The sequence below is a fragment of the Mastomys coucha genome, unplaced genomic scaffold, assembly GCF_008632895.1.
Source record: "Mastomys coucha isolate ucsf_1 unplaced genomic scaffold, UCSF_Mcou_1 pScaffold18, whole genome shotgun sequence".
In the NCBI taxonomy this organism is placed as follows: Eukaryota; Metazoa; Chordata; class Mammalia; order Rodentia; family Muridae; genus Mastomys; species Mastomys coucha.
The window spans coordinates 115,562,719-115,582,993 of record NW_022196900.1 but is presented as its reverse complement, the minus strand read 5'-3'; the positions used below and the strand labels follow the sequence as shown (position 1 = coordinate 115,582,993).

General features: G+C 48.6%; 2 protein-coding genes across 7 annotated transcripts in view; both read left to right on the top strand.

The window, feature by feature from the left end:
- Positions 1-6,337: 6,337 nt before the first annotated feature.
- On the top strand, positions 6,338-7,597 carry Isg15 (ISG15 ubiquitin like modifier). The gene is made up of 2 exons (XM_031377004.1): positions 6,338-6,469; positions 7,056-7,597. The coding sequence occupies exons 1-2, from the start codon at positions 6,467-6,469 to the stop codon at positions 7,533-7,535; spliced, it is 483 nt and encodes a 160-aa protein (XP_031232864.1). The 5' UTR covers positions 6,338-6,466; the 3' UTR covers positions 7,536-7,597.
- A 2,160-nt stretch (positions 7,598-9,757) lies between these two features.
- Agrn (agrin) overlaps positions 9,758-20,275 on the top strand; it is a 33,416-nt gene continuing 22,898 nt past the window's right edge. For 3 of the 6 annotated variants that reach the window (XM_031379870.1, XM_031379869.1, XM_031379868.1), the window contains exons 1-2: positions 9,760-10,172; positions 11,875-12,136. In XM_031379870.1, the coding sequence (XP_031235730.1) occupies positions 9,966-10,172; positions 11,875-12,136 (469 nt within the window). In that variant the 5' untranslated portion in view covers positions 9,760-9,965. Of the gene's footprint in view, positions 10,173-11,874; positions 12,137-20,275 lie in introns of all 6 variants that reach the window. The other 3 variants (XM_031379867.1, XM_031379865.1, XM_031379866.1) reach the window with 2 other exon arrangements.

The window sequence follows — 20,275 nt, the reverse complement described above, 5'->3', positions numbered from 1 at the left end:
CATCAGCCTTGGCTGGAACAAGTTTTCTGAGTTTACCAAAGTCATGTTGGTACTGGCTAGAGCCTACTCAGAAGTTTGTAAGAGGAACCTAGGCCAGAGGTCATAGAACTTAAATAAGCGCCCCCTGAAACCCAGCAACCTACTCTGTCTGTCCTCAAGGTCTGTACTCCTATCTATTCCTGCTCTGCTATCCAAGGCCCCATTTTGCCTTATCTGAGTGAATCAAGATGATCTGAGCTAGCCAAGGTCTCCAGTCTCTGACCCCCAATGGGGCCATGGCAAGTTGAGGAGAGTAGAAGGTCACTATGTCTGGAACAATCCTTAGTGAAAAAAATCACTGGGAGCTTCCTACCTATCAGCCTTTCTTTCCTCTTTAATCCCCTGGAGAGGCCATGGTAAAACTTTCCTGCCTTTAGGACCCCTAGACAGAAGAAAGGGGCTAAGTATGTCTTACCTGGTTCTCAGCAGCCAGCTAGGACCATGGAGCTATCATCTAGAGGCCTGTCCCCAAGCAGCTAGGTGCTAGGCTTCTTAATGCAAGCTCCGCCCCTACTTCCAAAAATATCCTGTCCCTGGGATCACTTATGACTCGTGCCAGTCTCAGAGCCAAGCCACAAATAGATGGCATTTGAGGGGACTCCAACAATATGAAGGACATTTTCCTGGTATGGGGCCAACACTGGGGGTTGGCATTAGCTAAGGTCACATCAGATTCCAGCTAGAGAAGACTGCCCTATGATTAGCACTAGGCAGGTCTCCCTTCCCAAGAAGAAGGAGACCCATGCTTCCAGCTCATTATGAAACTTCAGTCCCACCCCACCTACTATCTAAATGTCACTAGCCCAACCTTTCAGACTATATTGTTCACCTAGATCTGACATCCAGGGCTCATGGAGCCTCCCAGGCATTGCTAAACCTGCTAGTACAACTAGAAGAAAGTAGGTGCATTCACTGTTCTTGTGAAAGACTCCCCACATAGGTATTGACCCTGGGCCTAAAAAAAAAAAAAAAAAAAAAAAAAAAAAAAAAAAAAAAAAAAGAATACAGGGTCAACAAGAGGGAAGTCGGGGGAAGTAGGACTAGGATAGAAAAGGGTCCTACCGCGGGGCTGGGTGAGAAGTCCTTGTTGAAACAAGCGTACATGAGTTGGCTCAGCCTTCAGAAAGAAGCCCTTTCTTCCACTCACACCTCAACTCCAAGCCTTCTCAGTGAGAGATTGGGAGCAGATGTTTGTCCAAAGGGAAAGGATCTGTAAGTATTCTCAGTCTAGGCAGGGAGATGACATGTTTATAGTATAGATAATTGTAGAAGCCACAGTTATAGATAGCAACAGCAGCCTGGTCAGTAGGTATAATACATGAGTTGGCAAAATGAAGGATGGCCAAGGCACCATGAAGACCAAAGTGAAAAGAACAAAGCTTTGCCTGAGGTGCCCCTGAAGGCCACAAGAGGGCACCAAAATTCTATTGTCAAAGGAAAGAACCAACTATCTGCAAGTTGTCCTTTTGTCTACACATACACACACACACACACACACACACACACAAATGTTTTGATTTTTAAAAATTATTTATTTTAAAATAGTCTTACTGAGCTTAACACACAATAAACAGCAAATGTTTAAAGTATACAGTGCTAGACTTTGACATAAGTATTCAGCAAGGATGTCAATCTTTGTCAGTATAAAGTGAGTCACATTGTCCAGAATTTTATGTACATAGAATCATATGTTGCAGCATCTGACATAAGTGAAAGTAAAAGAGAGATGAGTTCACCAGTGGACTGAAGTCACGATAGCTCCTGGAAGGCCTCATATTAGGTCCAGTTTGCATTTCCATTTTATACTCTAAACCCACAAGATAGGGCTAACAAGCAAGCAAGATTTTACAGAAGCATACTGTCAGCGATTGTTAAGGGCAGCAATCCATTGCTGTAGCTATTTCTCCAAGTCATTCTGTTCCAGGTAGCAAGTGAAATCATTCTTGGCAAAGAGGCAGTACAAGTAGTGCTTTAGGAAAATCACTAAATTACTCAATAAATCAGTATCTAATAACTGGTCTTTTCTACCTTATTCTACTTTGTAGACAGTATATATTTGTACTGGGTGAAATTAAGTTCATCCACCCTACTGTATTTATCAATTTTTTTTGAGGCATGGTCTCACATTGTAGACCACAATGAGCTCAAACTCAAGGGAATCTTACTGCCTCAGACTCTGAAGTTCTGAGATTATAAATGTGAATCCCCAGGCTGGTGAGGTGGCTCAGCGTGTAAGAGCACTGTTTGCTCTTCTGAAAGTCGTGAGTTCAAATCCCAGCAACCATATGGTGGCTGCCAGGTGTGGTAATGCATACCTTTAATTCCAGCACTCAGGAGGCAGAGACAGGCAGGTAGATCTCTGTAAATGTGAGGCCTACATAACATAGTTCCATCTACATAACATAGTTCCAGGCCAGCCAGGGCTATATAGTGACCCCCATATCTCAAAAAAACATTTTTGTAGTTTCTTTTTAAAATTATTTTTATGAGCCAGGCAGTGGTGGCACACACCTTTAATCCCAGCACTTGGGAAGCAGATGCAGGTGGATTTCTAAGTTCAAGGCCAGCCTGGTTTACAGAGTGAGTTCCAGGATAGCCAGGGCTACACAGAGAAACCTTGTCTTGAAAAAAAAATTTTTTTTTACGTTATGTTAATTGGTGTTTTTCCTAGATGTATGTTTGTGTGAAGCTGTCAAAAGCCTTGAAATTGGAGTTACAGACAGGTATGAACTGACATGCGGGTGCTAAGAATTGAACCCAGATTCTCTAGAAAAGCAGCCAGTGCTCTTAACCACTGAGCCTTATCTCCAGCCCCCAATTCTATAGCTTCTAAAGAGAGCATCTCCCTGTGTAGTCCTGGTGGAGGAGCACCTACAAGATTGAACCTCGAGCCCAAGCTTTGAGCGCTTAAATAAGGCCGGGAGCGGGGGTGGGGGTGGGGGGGGCTGTGAATCATTCTTGACTTCAGTTCCCACACTCCTCCCAGCCAATGGAAGAGCCAGCCTCCAGCCCGGCCTGCGGCCCGCCCTCTCTGATTGTTACGTGTAGCCTCCCGCCCCCTCCCAAAGACCAGCTACAAAAGTGAACCCAACTACTATCTAGAGGGCAGTGCACCAAAAGGAGATCTCCGGTTAGCCTGGTGAAGTAAGTGGGAGGAGCGGAGGCTCCTGGCTCACTTACTTTCAGAGAGGAAGCACTGGAGGGTGCAATTCACAATCACCTCGTAGGAAATCCAGAAGGATATTTCTCCAAAGGCTAGAAAACAAATTCTCTGTGAAGCCAAGATCCACTGTGTCGCCTCGCAGTTCTACCCAAGACTCTAGCAATATCAAGACAGTTACTTATCTCCTCAACTGAACATCATTTGCTCATGTGCAGTGTTGTTTCCAGCAAGGAGCCTGGAACAAACACAGAGGTCTTGGAACAAGCTTTGGTAGAAAGATGAACCAACACCAGACACTGAAACTAGACGGAGGTCAACTGTCCCAGGTCACCTGATAAGTGACATCAACTGATACCACAGGGCAGAGGAAGGACAGCTTCCTGCAATGTAAAGATAAGGATATCAGTGGTGACAGAAACCAGATGGGATGATGTCATGGTGCCAATGATGTATTCTGAATTACCCCACTGCTAAGTCCAGCAAAGAACTCAAAAAGTTAGGGCAAGTGGGGCATAGTTGCACATGCCTTTAATATAGCATTCAAGAGACAGAGGCAGGAAGAGCTCTGTGAGTTTGAGGCCAGCCTAGTCTACAGAGTAAGTTCCAGGACAGCCAGAGTTACATAGTGAGATTCTATGTCAAAACACACACACACACACACACACACACACACACACACACACACACACACACAGAGAAGTTTTTTTCAAAGGTGAATAAGAAAAACAGGGTCATTATTATTTTAATGGTTGCTATTGTTTTCATTCTGAGTTACACTGCAAGGCATACAGACATTTTGTACTCAGGTTACTAAGCACAGCATAGCCTGGCAGCCACCTCCATGTATTCATTCAATGGAGGTGGGCCTGAGACCACAGTAGGGGCTAGACACTCTACTGGTGGTTCAAATCTGTTTTAGTAAGCCACAGAAAGTGGCTAGCTTGTTGGGTTAGAGAAAATGGCACTGTTTGTTTGTTTGTTTGTTTGTTTGTTTGAGACAAGGTTTTTCTTTGTAACCCTGGCTGTCCTGGAACTCACTCTGTAGACCAGGCTGGCATTGGACTTACAGAGATCTGCCTGCCTCTGCCTCCCAAGTGCTAGAATTAGAGTGAACCATCACCTTCAGGTTGAAAATGCCACTTCTATTGGATAGTTCTTAAGCTTTCACAACTGGTTCTTCAGAGAGATGGAAGCTTTCAAGAGGCCAGGTACCGAGAATGGCACTTACAGAGTATTCTAGAAAGGGGACACAGTGAAGAAGGAAAGCTTCACTAGGGACTGCAGGACAGAGGCTTCTGGCCCCAGAATGGATCTGGGGAGCTGTGAGGAGCTTTTCTGAACAACAAAGTAAGTCATCTGGTACAGGAAAAAGGTCTTTATCTGCCTAGTGTTTGAGGCTGATAGCTGGAAGACAGTATCCTGAAAAGAACCATACCTAGGTACCTTCCCAGAAGCTGACTCTCTTTCTCTGAAGTCAATCCTAGTCTGGTCCTAGTCTATACCTAAAAAAATTCTGCTTCTCAGATCTAGGAAGCCCTTTTATGATCCCAGTGCTAAACTATCCTTTGATAACCACTCCTTCCAGGACTGGAGATGGCTGAAGAACAGATGTCCAACACCTCAGACACACAGACCCATACCTTCTATATGAGTCAGTCCATGTCTTGGGGTTGCCAGGAAGGCTGGGCAGACATCAGACAAGCAGGAGACAGAGAGGGAAGAAGCCTCAGGAACCCCATCCCCTCTATGTTTGCCATACTTATGGTTAAGATTAACTTGTGAAATGGGCTGTCTTTGTTATATAAGCATTGGAAAGAAAATAAGATCCTACTTCTGGGGCTGGAGAGATGGCTCAGAGGTTAAGAGCACTGACTGCTCTTCTGAAGGTCCTGAGTTGAAATCCCAGCAACCACATGGTGGCTCATAACCATTTGTGATGAGATCTGATGCCCTCTTCTGGTGTGTCTGAAGACAGCTATAGTGAATTACGCTGGAGCGATCAGAGCCAGATCAAGCAGAGGTCCTGAGTTCAATTCCCAGCAGCCACATGATGGCTCATGGCCATCTGTAATGAGATTTGATGCCCTCTTCTGGGGGTCTGAAGACAACTACAGCATACTTACATATAACAAATAAAATTTTTTTAAAAAAAGAAAAAGATCCTACTTCTTTAATTTTTTGTTTGTTTGTTTGTTTTGTTTTGTTTTTTGAGACAGGGTTTCTCTATGTAGCCCTGGCTGCCCTAGAACTCACTTTGTAGTCCAAGCTGGCCTCCAACTAAGAAATCTGCCTCCCAAGTGCTGGGATTAAAGGCGTGAGCTACCACTGCCTGACTTCTTTAATTTTCTTTAAATATTGGGCTGGAGAGATGGCTATGTGAAAAGTGCTTGAAGAATATATTCTACAATAATCTCTGACATGTACAAGTACACATATATATATACATACAAGAAAAATAGATAAATAAACAAAATTTTATATCCAGTTCCTTCTTCTAAATTTCAAGGGCACCTGCACTCACATATACACAATGCCCCCTCCCCCAATACACTGTATCCACATAATTAAAACTAAACCTTAAAAAAAAAATCTGAGTACTAAGTATATAACTCAGTTGTTAGAGTACTTACTTAGCATGCATGAAGCTCTGAATTCTATCCCCAGAACTGCAGAAAATGGCACAGGAGATGCATGACAATAAGGTCTTAATAAACGGTTCTAGGACAGAAATGCTTCCTATAAGCTCCCCCACCCCCACACGCTGAAAACTATTGTTCTAAACTAACAACCAATAATAGTTGTCTTTGGGCAGTTCTGACTGTTACTATGTTATGCAGTTTCTGAATTAATTATTTTGCCATTTCCCAGGATAACTAATTTCCAAGCTAACAAATGACAAACAAGTTTTCTACTATTAGTTTCTATTCTGACTTTTACATGTCTTGTGAAAGACCTGAAGGGTGTTTAGGGAGTTTTAGAGCACACGGGCCTAGTTACAGCCTTGACCCTTTAAAACCAGTCCCTTTCCTTCCCAAATACAGTTTCTTCTCACTCAGTTTTGTTTTTCCCACTCATTTAAGGTATGCCTTAGGAAAAGGAAACCGAAACAGAAAATGGCTCTGGTTCCTGGAGACTCCGCCTCTTCACACCCACAGCTTATGCTTAAAAGAGTTGACCCAGTCTCTGATTGTGAGAGCCAGCAGCCAGAAGCTGAGAGAAGCACACTCCTTAGTTCCAGGGGACGTAGTGCTAGAGCCTCCAGCGATGGTGAGTCCAATTTGAGACAGAGGCAGATGGGTTTCATTTTAGTTGACTTTACTCTATTCCTTGATAGGGTCTTCCGGAGGCAGGATAGACAGTGTGGGAACAGAATATAGTTCAAAGCTCACTCCTGGGGGCAGGGGGCTAAGTTCTTTGCTCAGGTACCAGCCCTAGATCCCAGCAGGCTATCTTTGTGGGTGAGCTGAAACAGTGTGATGGTTGTGGGAAGCTGACCCTGTAGAACTGAGGCCTGCATATCATACAATACCTGGATGGTCCCCCTGATAGAGGAGAGGATGGGGGTGGGACATGGGGGCTGGCCCTGTGACCGGTGTTTTGCATGTAGTAACTCCCAGCAAAGGTTGCTAAACCAGTGGTTCTCACCCCATGGTTCATGAATGACCTTTTCACAGGAGTCACCTATCAGATATCCTGCATATAGCAAAATCAGTTATGAAGTAGCAATGAAAATAACTTTATGATTGGAGGTTACTACAACTCAAGGAACTGTATTAAAGAATCAAAGCATCATATTTGAGTCGTAGCATTAGGAAGGTTGAGAACCACTACTAAATCTATGTAATGCTTGCAGGCCTGGAGCCTAAAGGTGAAGATGCTGGGGGGTAATGAGTTCCTGGTGTCTGTGAATAACTCTATGATGGTGTCAGAACTGAAGAAGCAGATTGCTCAGAAGATTGATGTGCCAGCTTTCCAGCAGCACCTGGCCCACCAAAGTGAAGTGCTACAGGATGGTGTTACCCTTTCCAGCCTGGGTCTGGGTCCTGGCAGCACAGTCATGCTAATGGTGCAGAACTGCCAAGATCCTCTGAGCATCCTGGTGAGAAATGAAAAGGGCCACAGCAATATCTATGAGGTCTGTCTGACACAGACAGTAGAAGTGCTTAAGAAGAAGGTGTCCCAGCAGGAGCAAGTCCATGAAGACCGATTCTACCTGAGCTTCCAGGGAAGGGTAATGGAGGACAAAGAGCTACTGGGGGAGTATGGCCTAAAGCCCCAGTGCACAGTGATCATGAATTTGCGCCTGAGGGGGGGAGGGGACTATTATACCTAAGGCCCCTATCCAGAGCCAATGTTGGCTATAAAAAATGATGCAATAAAAAGTTCTGCCTCCTGTTTGCTTGTCCCTCTTCAGAAATGCCCTTCTATCCATGGTGACAGGGCTCTGGGTTGCCAAGTTAAGAGACAAGGATTTCACAGTTAGAGCCTAGTGAGGAAATTCCCCTTTTCAAACCCTTTGGGTAATTAATTCACTTCTGGAGAAAGACACTTTTGCTGGGGCCCAGTCCTGAGCCTCAGCCAGCCCCTAAAAATGTCCCCATGTCTACATGTGGCTCAGGGACAGGTCAGGCCAGTTCCTACCAGTAACAGGATGAGGCTCCTAATGGGACCAGTTAACTGCTCAAATCCTTTGAAAACAGTGAAGGAATGTTCTTGGATCTACCTGGGTAAGCTGTGAAGGAGGGTGATGTGCTCTTTTGTGTGTGTTCCTAGTCCCATCTGCACTAGTCCACAGAGGGTAGGACAGAGTCTCACCACTCAAATCAGTCACCTGCTGTTTATTTATTTATTTATTTATTTATTTTTATTTATTTTTGGTTTTTTTGAGACAGGGTTTCTCTGTGTAGAAAACCTGGCTGTCCTGGAACTCACTCTGTAGACCAGGCTGGCCTTGAACTCAGAAATCTGCCTGCCTCTGCCTCCCAAGTGCTGGGATTAAAGGCATGCGCCACCACCACCCGGCTTTTTTTTTTTTAAAGATTTATTTATTTATTATATACAAGTACACTAGCTGTTTTCAGACACACCAGAAGAGGACATCAAATTTCACTACACATGGTTGTGAGCCACCATGTGCTTGCTGGGATTTGAACTCAGGACCTTCGGAAGAGCAGTCAGTGCTCTTAACTGCTGAGCCATCTCTCCAGCAGTCACCTGCTGTTTATAGGACATGGTGGCTAGCAAGTACACCTCATCAGGGCTATAAAGAGGCCACTATAAGCAGGTTAGATGGGCACCTGGAATTGGGGGCTCATCTGAGAAATCATATCTCAGATAGGAGGCACCCAATTTGAAAAAGCTTCACTCCTTTCCTGCCTGATGGGTTTTGTTTTGTTTTGTTTTTCGAGACAGGGTTTCTCAAACAGATAGCCCTGGCTGTCCTGGAACTCACTCTGCAGACCAGGCTGGCCTCGAACTCAGAAATCCACCTGCCTCTGCCTCCCAAGTACTGGGATTAAAGGTGTGCGCAACCACTGCCCGGCATGCCTGATGGTTCTTTATCTTGTCTTTTCCTCTATCAACTTACTTAGGCCTTTGAGTAGGCTTAAGGCACAAGCAAGTCAGGACAAGTACTTCTATGGTCCTTCAGACCTTCAAGAGAATTTGAATGGAGACTCAGGAGACTTCCTTCTGGTTGGTGTGCTTGTGCTTATCCGGACTGGGTGACCCAAGACCTAGTAATGCTGGAGCCCACTGGGTAGCTGTGACCTCAAATCTTCATTGACCACTGCCTTCCCTGAATCCTACCAGGGTCCTGGTGGTGGAGTCTTTCTCAGGAGGAAGAGCTTCTGACACTTCACTCTGGCTTCTGGCTCAACGCCTAAGGCCCATACACAGTCTTAGGAAGATAGAATAGTATCTTCTCTCTTTCCTTCAACCTTCTGTAGGTCTGGTGCTAGCTTGGCTCCCATGGGCCTCAGTTTATACCATGTACCTAGCTAGGCCAAGTTGGGGAAGCTCGGTCAGAGGGAGAGATGGAGGGGGCGGGGACATGGAAGGTTCTGCAGTAAGACTAGAGAAGACAGCCTTAGGTTGACAAGGAGCATCCCACTGCCCTACCCAGCCAGGGGCCTGGTGGGCGGGTCTGAGCGCAATTCAGTACTTTCACCGCTGACCGGCCATCGGCAGGGGGCGTAGCCCTGCTAGGCTGCCGTAGCGCCTGTGGTGGTACCGGTACAACCGCGGGGAGCTCTGTGAGCAGTCCTAGCGTGAGGCGGACCCAAAAGGGCTGGGGAACGGAAGGTCCAGCTCCGCTAGCCTCTCCAGTCCAGAGAGCCCTGCGGCTCTTTGCGCCCGAGCAAGCCCCTTGGAATTCCCAGCACGTCGCCCCTCGATTATACATTAACCTGACTTCAGCTGCATTTCCTGGTGGGAGGATAGTTTAGGCGGACGGGGGAGGGGCCCCGGCGCCACGCCTTCCCCTCCCCCAAGGCGGCCAGCCACCCACCCCGCCGAGGCCCCCGCCCCAGCTCGGCGCCGCAGTCTCCGGGCTTTGTTCGCTGCCCGCGCGGGTCGTAGGGAGCGGGGGTGGGCTGAGCTCCCAGGGGGAGGGGCGGTGCTGCCCAATTCCCGCCCATGACCCGCCCCCACACCATCCGCCCTCCCATCTCCTCCGCCTTGCTGCGGTCCAGTTCTGTCCTGCCCCCTGAACGGTCCGGCCCGCGCGCTCTCCCGGCTCCCTTCCGCCGTTCTGGGCTGCGCCATGGTCAGCCTACGGCTGTGTTTCCCGGCCCGGCTGCTGCCACTGCTGCTGCTCTTGGTGGTGGCCGCTCGAACCCTGCCGGGCGCCAGCGGGACGTGCCCGGAGCGCGCCCTGGAGCGGCGCGAGGAGGAGGCGAATGTGGTGCTCACCGGCACAGTGGAGGAGATCCTCAACGTGGACCCGGTGCAGCACACTTACTCATGCAAGGTGGGCCCCGACAGGACCCCAAGAGACCCAGCCCTCTGGAATCCCAGCCAGGGGCTCTTTTCCCCGTGGTTCCTGTCCCTGAGGCCCGCCCTTCGCGTGCCGGCCGCCCCGCTGGGACCCCGGCCCCAAGCCGTGGGAACGAACCCGAAACGTTTCTGCAGCCCCAGCTGGAGCTCCCTTGGCGACCGCCAAGCCTCCGGGTGGGGCATCAGGTCCGGGAAAACTCTGCAGCTCAGGGCGAAAGTTACTGCGGGGCCGCTGTGATTCCTTTCTCGGTGTCCAGGCCCCAGTTGCTGTGGTGCCTGCCCCCACTCTTGTCCAAAGCCCCTCTTTCTTGTTGGAAACAAGTGTACACCTTCGCCAAAAGAAAGGAATAAGGTTTGGGGAGGCATGAGGTGGGAACGAACTCGAACTGTGGTGAGGCCTCTACCGGGGCAAGGAGTGGTCTGTAGAGAGTAAGGGTGCGGAGTCTAATCCGCAAGTCCGAGGAGCCTGCTTAAGGTGCTGCAGTGAATGCGTGTTGAGGGAGCGGGAGTAGAGGGATGGGCTGAGGGCTGTGGCTGAGTTTCCCGGTGCACGAGGAGCAGAGGCAGGTGCCCAGTACCACTCCACCATACAGTAGAAGAATCAGCTCTGTTTCAACTAAAGCTGATTTTGAGAGCACCTTGAAATAGGTATGGGGTCGATACCCTCAGAATATCCCTTGCTGGTTCTCTTAGTCCCTCAAATCACATCTCTGGAAATAGGATTGTTCTTACTCTTTGGGAATGAGAAAGGATGGTACTTTCAGAGTACCGTATGTTCATGGGATCCCCCGGCTGGGCCCCCTCCTCTCTCTGCCAAGGCACTTTGCCAAGTCCCTGCAGGATTTTCCCGACTTCCTCCCCGCTGCTCCTGGGTGTGGCTGGGGTGGGGGAGGTGTGAGAACTGTGAGCTTACCCCCTTTGGGTTATCTCCCACAATAGTTGGGGGGGGGGCATAGGTAGATAAAGTTCTTTAGGTGCTGCAATTCTTAGGTGCCTAGCAGGAGCTAGGCAGGTGGAAAAGCTGCCTATTGTCTTTTTTGCTCCCTCCATTCCAGAATCCCAAATCCCCAGAGCACTTGAATAAGGGGTTCCTCCCTAGAAATCCTTTCCAAAAAGTGTCTGGGCTCCTAGACTTATCCTGTGGGCACTACAGGCTACATCCTCCAGCCATGTCTGTCAGAAAGGGTGCCCTCAGGTCCCCAAATAAGAAGGTGGAGGGTGGGGCCGACTTGCATTGCCCAAACTTGACTTTGTGGTTTAGAGCTGCCTTGGCTGAACAGACACAGGCAGACTATGGAGCAAAGAAGTGGGTCTTTACTTCCTGGGAGAGGTGTCAGCCCACACAAGGTTGAGAAGATTTCCCCCCTGGGATCTTGCTCTTAAGTCCTTTCACCTAAAGTGTCTGGTCCTGAGTGGTAAGTCCTGACTGGACCCTTATAGTTGGACTTGGGCTGGTTAGACCTGGGGTGGGAATATTGTTAGGTGGTATGCCCTCATATGTGTCATCCCGAATCCAGTAGGTGTCTACTGCACTGCAGTCTTTGAACATCTCTGCCAAAGGCTGGAGTCCAAATGTGGACATTGGCTTGAGCTAGTGAGACCAGAGAGAGGAAAGGGTCCAGGTGTCCAGTCTGCAACTCTATCCCCATATCATGTCTACTTCCATGTCCACTCAGGTTCGAGTGTGGCGGTACTTGAAAGGCAAAGATGTGGTGGCCCAGGAGAGTCTGCTGGATGGTGGCAACAAGGTGGTAATTGGTGGCTTTGGAGACCCCCTCATCTGCGACAACCAGGTGTCCACTGGGGACACTAGAATCTTTTTTGTGAACCCAGCACCACCCTACCTGTGGCCAGCCCACAAGAATGAGTTGATGCTCAACTCCAGTCTTATGAGGATCACTTTGCGGAACCTGGAAGAGGTGGAGTTCTGTGTAGAAGGTGCGTGGTGAGAGTGTTCCTTTAAGGGCTAGCGGCTTGTTGATAGTGACAGAAATTTATGGGATCTAAGGGTGGGGTGCAGAGGAGAGCTTTCTATGGGCAGGCGAATAATCCATCCTTCTGCCTACCTGTGATGCATTATTGCTCCTAGCTCCATCTCTAGCCACACAGAGTAAAAAACTCCAAGCTCTGCTGTTAGCTCTCTTTGTTTGGTCTTGGAGCCATAAACAAACAGGCTGCTGTCCTGAAAAGAGACAGGTGTCTCTGCTTTGTCTTCCTTTTTCCTCAGCACTCTATATTCCCTCTTGAATGATCCTTTTCTATGCAAGCTGTGACCAGGTAAATGCATACCACTTATCTTATTCCTACAGAAGTCTAAACATCTGGTTGGATTGGAAGGTGAGGAACTCTTCTGTGTGTTCTAGAGGCACACAGTTTGTGGAGCAGCTTTGTGGGATTATGCTGCCATCCTTTAGAAGGTGAACAGGGTTACCTAGCCATCCAGGTCTTTCCTCTCTCTTCTTCAAGATATCTCCACTTGGTGACTGATACCTTTGGGGGTAAATGTGGTAAAGAATGCTTTTTTTCCCCTTGCTACTACTACACTCTGTCTATTCCCTTATGGCTAGCTGAAAGGATTGTAGGGCTGGGGCCTGAAACTTCCTTTTCGGAGGAATGGCAAGGGTCATGATTTCTGGCCCTCTGATGTGATATGTTTGCTAGTCCAGAAGACTTAAATCACCTGCCTCTTTCTGCTTTGATGCTGGCTTGACTCTTGAGTGGTATCTCTAGAACCCTGTCCCTATGCTCGCCTTAGGGGAATCAGTATAGGAGGGGCAGGGCCAGAATGGAAAGCCCTGTGGCCTCTCAGCCAGATATGGACAGCTTCTGGGCTCTGAGACCCTATCTAGAGAAGAACCAGAGATTCTAGCATTTTTATGGGAGTTTGTCCTTTGGGAAATTGAGGGCAGGAAAAGTGGGGGAAGATGTGTATATAAGGCCAAAGGGAGATATGTCAACTTGGGGTGCTTAGGGGGCTAAGGAGGAACCATAGTCCTTTGTCCCTACAAGATCAAGAGGGTGAATCATTAATAACCGGGTGTATCTAGTAGCTTGAGGGTCTGTGACTCAGTAACTGAGGACTTCCCCTGAGATCAGAGGTCATGGTAGGGTGTTCACCCTGTACAGAACAAGGTTTAGCATCTCACCAAAGCCACCTATGCCCATGCTACCCTCTGGTGCTGGCAGAGCCCAATTTGGAGCAGGACTGCTAGGAAGAAGAATCATGGAAAGAAGGCCTCCCTCCTGTGCACTTGTGTATGGCTGACACTTAGGGATACTTAGCTCCTAAGACTCATAGACCAGCATTTTACCAGTAGAGAGCCCAGGATTAGCTGCCAGGATAGGTGAGAAGGCACAGGATGACAGAAATGGGACTGAAGACTCCTAAGTAGTAGATAGAGCCAGGGAAGCTAAAGAGATGCCTTAAGGTGTGTGAAAGATACAGTAGGGTAGGGCAAGGAGCCTGGGCACTACCACTGTAAGATGCTTGAAATGGTATGTAGAATCTATTTTGAAGTCAGACCAGAGTGCCGCAGGGTGAGTTGGGTGCTAAGGTAATGTCAGAACACCCAAGGAACCATCACAGCTTAGGATCTAGGATGGAAATGAGACAGCTCTTGCCCACTCCTCTGAAGTTGGGTCCATTTCCTGATCTGTAGATGATCTGAGGGTTTTGAACCTCATCCTAGATCCTCAGCAAGCTCCACCCTCTGACTTCCAGTTCTGCCTCCAGGTCTCCTCTACTCTGCTCCACCCACACTGGAAACTGGGTGAAATCTGGGCCACTCCTGACCTCTTGTTCACTCCAGGAACACCCCCAGCCAGCCAACCCCTCCCCCACCCCAGAAAGGCTCCTCTGGTCCTCTGCCTGGGGAGCCACATTCCTGGCATAACTGGGGCAGGTATGTGCCCTTCCCTTCACATCACCTTTGGGCAGGAGTGGCTGCTGCTCCTTATGGAAAGGGACCACTCACTCTGACAAAGTTTTGTCTGGGAAGTGGAGAATCCTTTTACCGAGCATGGGCCCATTATTATCCTTACACCATCTCTAGAGAAAGTTGGATTGGCCCCTCTCTGAAGCCCCCAGGAGAGACACAAGCTTGGCTGGGGACCTGCACTTCCCCACTAAGAACCAGGAGCAGAGAAAGGAAGTGTTGTCTGTTCCAGCCAGCACCTGGCACAAGGACAGGGCAGGGGGCCAGGGTTGAGTGAGTCTGGCACCTGACCAGCCTGGCCCTTCCCAACTCTGAAGCTGGGGTCTTGGTGACTATACTCTCAGGCCTAAGCTAGCCAGATATGTTTTGCCCTTACTCTCCGCTAGATCAGCTATCCAGGGCTTTTAGAAGGGTATAGTGGAAGAGCTCTAGGTCCCTAGGCAGTGGATAGGAGCAGCCTGAATACATAAGGCTGGCTTCTGGCACAGGGGATGGCTAGGATATTGTGACAGTCCCTAGACTGTTGGAAGGACTGCCCTCCAGGCTACACTTCTACTCCCATTGCCATGTTCTTTCTCCTCACCTCCTCCACATTCCTTCTGCTGAAGGGGGAGGTGGCTCTCCCTTTGGACTCCAGGTTCTCTACTACTCCACAACCCCACCCAGAGTCCTTTGAGGGCTCCGCCCCAAAGCAGGTCCGGGCTGGAGGCTGCTAGAGCTGGAGGCTGCTTGCTATCCCTACAGCTTCTTGCCCAGAGAAGGGCATGCCCAGGTAGGGAAAGGCCTCTCTTCCATGCCAGGGAGATCTGGTAGGAAGTTGGCTGCAGGAATGGACTTGTCTTATCTCTGGGCTCAAGGCAGCCTTGGGTGGGCTTTGCTTGCTGGAATTTAAGGAAGAAGAGTGCTTGCTTATAGGTGAGTGACAGGCAGGATACTTTTGGTTTTGTGGAAGTGGCCTCCCTTTAGGTAGACAGTAAGAAAGACTGAGCTGGTAGAAGTTACTTTTGGCTTTTTCTATACGCATCCTACTCTTCCAATCCTACCCAGAGAAGTTGGGAGAGTTGATAAGACTTGTGGTGGAGGATCCAGGGGTGAAGCATTTTACCAGTAGGGAGCTGATCTGTAAATGATCTGAGGGTTTTGAACCTCACCCTAGATCCTCAGCAGGAGAGGTGTTTTGAAACCACTTCTATCTACATGGGTTTTTCTGGACAAAGCAAACTCCACTCCCATATGCTTGAGCCCTCACAGCAATCCTGTAGGTATGGGATCTCTATTGCAGCCTGAGGAATTGGGAGACTGGGACATTGACCCAGGTCTGAGGCTACCCCAACCCAGTCCAACTACTCAGCAGTTCCTACAAGCTAAAGTAGGAGAGAATAGGATGAAAATAGGAGGTGGAGGACACGCTCAGGACCACAGAGGTCCTGTATCCCTGATTGGTAAGGACGCTCTATTGCTTCCTGTGCCTGGCTGCTATGAGGCAGAAGTCACAAGAGAGAGGCAAACAGCTGTCTTTTCCTCCTCCTGTGAGACTCAGATCAATTGCTTACCTCAGGGTCCAGCCCTCATGGTCAAGATAGAGACCCAAGCCATTGAAGCCTGGGTGGGCTGGATGAGGGGCTACCACAACAGTTGTCATAGTAATCCTCATCTGCAGTTACCAGCAAGAAGAGGGCTCTATGCCCCCTGTATCTCCTTCTGAGGCTCAGGAGTAGGCCTGTGTGTAACACTTGTTGGAAGCTGGGAGAGTTGATAAGATCTGCCATGGATCCGCGGATGAAGGGATTTCATCCCCCTCCCCTCCTCAGCACCAATCCTGAGAATTTCCTCTGAGGAAGGCCCCCTGCAGGGACAGTTTACTAGGGAATAGAGATGGCCTCTCCCAGGCCTAGAGGCAGGGAAATTGGTAGGCTCAGTCCTTTCAGGATAAGGCTGTTTCCAGCTGTGTGAACTTTATATAGATATGTATGCCTAGGCCTGCAGTTGGGGGTGGGGTAGTTCTCACTGTCTTGATTTTTCTGAGTTTATATTTAAGTGCTCAGGTTGTAGATGCTGTCCTCATGTGCATGTGAGTCTCAGCATCTGCTTGCTATTGATTCTGTTCGGGCCTCTGCTAGAGAAGCAGGGACACCATTTGTGAGCTCTGCCTCTAGGAATGACTGAGGCATTTAAAGTGAGGGATGTGTCTGGTGAGCTGCAGTGAAGACAGGTGACCATGGAACTTGGTCACTGACTTTTACAAGCTTGCTAGACCCTGAAGCTGACACAACCCTTCCTCCCCTCTGCTCCCTATCTGTTGCTAGCCTGAGGTCAGTTTGAGAGCTCCCTTGACCATCACTTCTTAGGTCCCAGAAGATTTAGGCTAGCATTATGCCTATGCAGGCTCCTGTACCCACAAGTGAGCTTTCAGCACATATGGAAGAACAGCACAAACACCATATTGGAAGAAGGATTGAGGTGTGTCTGTCCCCTATTCTGGGAAAGAAGCCATCAGGTATGAGGAGTGGCCTGTGGTGTCATCCATCATTGATTCCGCCAGTTCCTTCTTCTCACGTGTATCAAATCACCACCACACTACAGCCATTCCCCATAGGGTTCATAGGGCATCTGCTGTGGTTGCCGGCTCAACAGAGTCTTGCTGGTGTTTTGTTGGCTTCTCAAGAAGCAGTGAGTTGCTGGGCAGTGATGATGCATGCCTTTAATCCCAGCACTTGGGAGGCAGAGGCAGGCAGATTTCTGAGTTCGAGGCTAGCCTGGTCTACAGAGTGAGTTCCAGGACAGCCAGGGCTATACAGAGAAACCCCGTCTCGAAAAACCAAAAACCAAAAACACAAACAAACAAAAATAAGAAGCAGTGAGTTGAGAGAAAGGTGAATAAAAGGAACAGTTGGTGGTTGTGTGGTAAAGATGCTGTGTGTGAGGCAAAGAAAGTACTAAAAACCACTCTCCAGCAGCCTGTTCACCTGGCTGAAAAAGCAAGCTAATCCCTTTCTAGGCTGTCCTTCCTACCTATCTGCTTATCCCAAGCACTCTTCTTCCTTGCTTGCCCAGCTTCATCCCTCTCTGAGTCTGTCTCTGTTCCCTCTGTCATGTCTTGCCTTCTCATCCTAATACCTGGCTGCCCACCACCTCCATGGAGTCCTCTGGACTAAGTCTGTGGCTTTGGGCCATAGAACCCTTGCTGTGTTTACCCCTCCCCTATATCTGATGTTTCTCACTTACACAGGGATGCCAAGGTCTCCTGCCTCACCAAGCAGTGATCACATATTCTCCTTACATTTCCTTCTGGAGATAGGTAGGGCCTGACAAAGCAAGGTTAGGGTATACCTAAGGAATAGAAGAGACTGCATGAATGTTCCTGTCCTCACTGCCTTTTCACCCATACTTGCTCAGCTGGCAGCTCTTGGTCATACTGGAAATTCTGGCCCACAGTGGAATTCTCCAAATTCAAAAGGTTGAGAATCTCCATTAAAGTATCTGACCCTGTGACCACTCTGGCCTCACTCATCATTGGTTGATATGCAAATTTCAGTCTACTCATCTGACCTTCATTTGAAATCACCATAATGTCTTTTGATACTTAGTTTGTGAGAACAGCCTAGCCAGTCAAGGGGGAAAAGCAGTCTGGTAACATACTGGCTGCCTAAAAGCCCTATTTTGTCTCAAATTTTAATTTAATCCAGCCACCCTGTGGAACAGTATAACTGTCTAGGTATGTGGATGGGCACATATCTGACCTTAGGCCTGAAGCTAGCAAGAGGAACTCTGGAGCCCCCTTCATGCTGGCAGTTGACCAGGCTGAGTACCTCTGTCCTGCTGTGAAATGCTTATTGTCTAAGAGTAGGTGGGGAGAGAGAAAAGGTAAGGTGCAGTTTGAGGGCAGGCACCTGAGGTCCTGTATAATACTGCCCTTCCCCTACCAGGGCAGCCAGAGCTAAGTCCATCTGGTACCTCCATTAGCCTGAGCCTAGAAATCCCTACAACCAAAGAGAACAGGTGGGCTTCACCCAAGCCTGACTAGAGGTCAGAGGAGGTTAAGGCTTTCGGCATGAGACCTATGCATTGGGGGCTTGAATGTGTGCAAAATATCCGGAAATGCAGCCTTTTCCTTGAGCTCCTTTCAGTCCTGTAACTCCTAACTCTTTATCTTCTTTTCTAAGGGAGTGAAGGCTATCTAGAAAGGGAGAAGGATCGTCTACATGAGAATGGGACCAGTGAGCTATCAGTAGCTGGACTCTGAACCTTCTCTAGGCCTCATCCCCCAACTGCCTCTGGTCCTGAGAAGAACCAGAGCATAGGGCCACACCCATTATGCCTGGGAGTGAGGGACAAGCTTTGTGTACAAAGAATGTTTAGTGTATCAGGTGGGAGATGCAGTGCCTTCAAGCTTGAGTGATTGCTGGAAAGCAGGAGTACTTAATGTCTTGGCTCATATATGTGGTTGTATGTTGGTAGGGTGTGAGCCCAAAGGGATAGTCCTGGACCAGCATCCTGTTCATTCCTGAGCATAAGCCTGCTGGAGCAGTCTAGGCTGAATAATTTTGTCTAAAGATCCCAAAATAACTCCAGTAGCCTGTGCTCCCCTCCCCCCACTGGCCTGGAGCCTCAAAGGCTCTTTGTTTTTTGAAGGCATCCTGCCCCTGCAGGGGGCTCAGACACTGACTGGGGTTTGGTGGGGCCAGGCTGCCTGCTTAGTTCCTTTTCCCATGGCTAGGCCCAACAGACCTCGAGCCCCATTCTAGTGTTGCCCACAGCTGACTAGAGCTCCATATGAGCACTGAAAAACTTTGCCTATTGAGACCTCTACAATGGTAGATCTCAGATCTCTTTCTGCTTGATGAAAGGGAGTAGGCAAAGGCTACATACAGCAAATTTCCCAAGATCACTGGAGGCTTCTACAGGATCTTTGGATCTTGCTCAGGGATCCTACTACCTGTGGGCCACAGTTCCTGTGCTTCCTGTACAGTACACTGGGACATTCCAGAGCTGAAACAACACATCCAATAGTATTTTGCTGAGTATTTCCTGGGGTATTTGTTTTATGGTACTTTCTGTGAGATGAGGCAAACAAGATGTTTAGGATCCCAGGACAAGGGACTGAGATGCATATTTTACATATCAAAGCAGACCTGCCCTCCAAGTTTTCCCAGAATCATTCAGTCTACCTGGAATACTCTACCCACAACCCTGAATTTTCTAGCCCAGGGACTGGGCTACCCTTCCCCAGGAGGCTCCTCCCTATATAATCCAGACAGTTTGGTCTCTTATCTCTCTGGGAGCATGCATTGCACCCCTTCTCTATTTCTCTTTCCCCTCCCCCATCTCTCCCCACGGTGACTTCCCTGGTCTTGGTCCTTGGGCCAATGAACTTGCCTGAGAGCAGCTTTTCAATAAACCTGCATTTAATATAATCTAATCTGGCTTGAATTGGCTCATTTCACTGGCGGCAGAGAAATAACTTATATATGGCCTGTGCTAGGTTCCTCAGTTCTAAGTTCTCTTGCCTTTCTTTGGCAAACCCTGCCCTTGGAGCATAGAACTCAGACCCTGTTCCTGGTACTAGTGGAGCTAGCATCACAGAGACTGCTTCAGTGCCACAATGCCAAGGTCAAGTAGGAAGTATTTAGGGTCAGAGCTCTCCTGAGGAGAGGGTGAGGCAATCTGAGAAGAGTTTTCCAGTAGTTAGAGCATCATGATGCTATCCTAGACTGCAGGGTTAGGGCTCAGAAACCGTGCTTTATTTTGGAGTTTTCTGTAAGATTTCATTAGAAGAATGGGGGCACAAATGACAGAAAACCTCTTATTAAAGATAGTGAATGAATGGCCCAGTGGAGGATGGCATTTTATGCCTGGCCAGGAGATGCAAAGGGACGAGAAGGTAGAGTGTTACCAACTAGGGCTGAGAAAACTGTCTGACAGATCAAAGGGCACAATGAGGGTTCCAAGTTCCTGGCCAGAGAGGCCTCAGAGAGGTTTCACCTGTAGGTAATATGGAAGTGGGGCTATTTCCAGTCAATGTGCAGTGAGTGTAGGGTCTTGAGGGGCCCTGGGAAGGGCTGGATGAAGGATAGAATAGAGGAACCCCACGGGTAGGCCAATGGCTCTGCGTAGAGAGAGATGTGGCTTTCTTTTTTTTTTT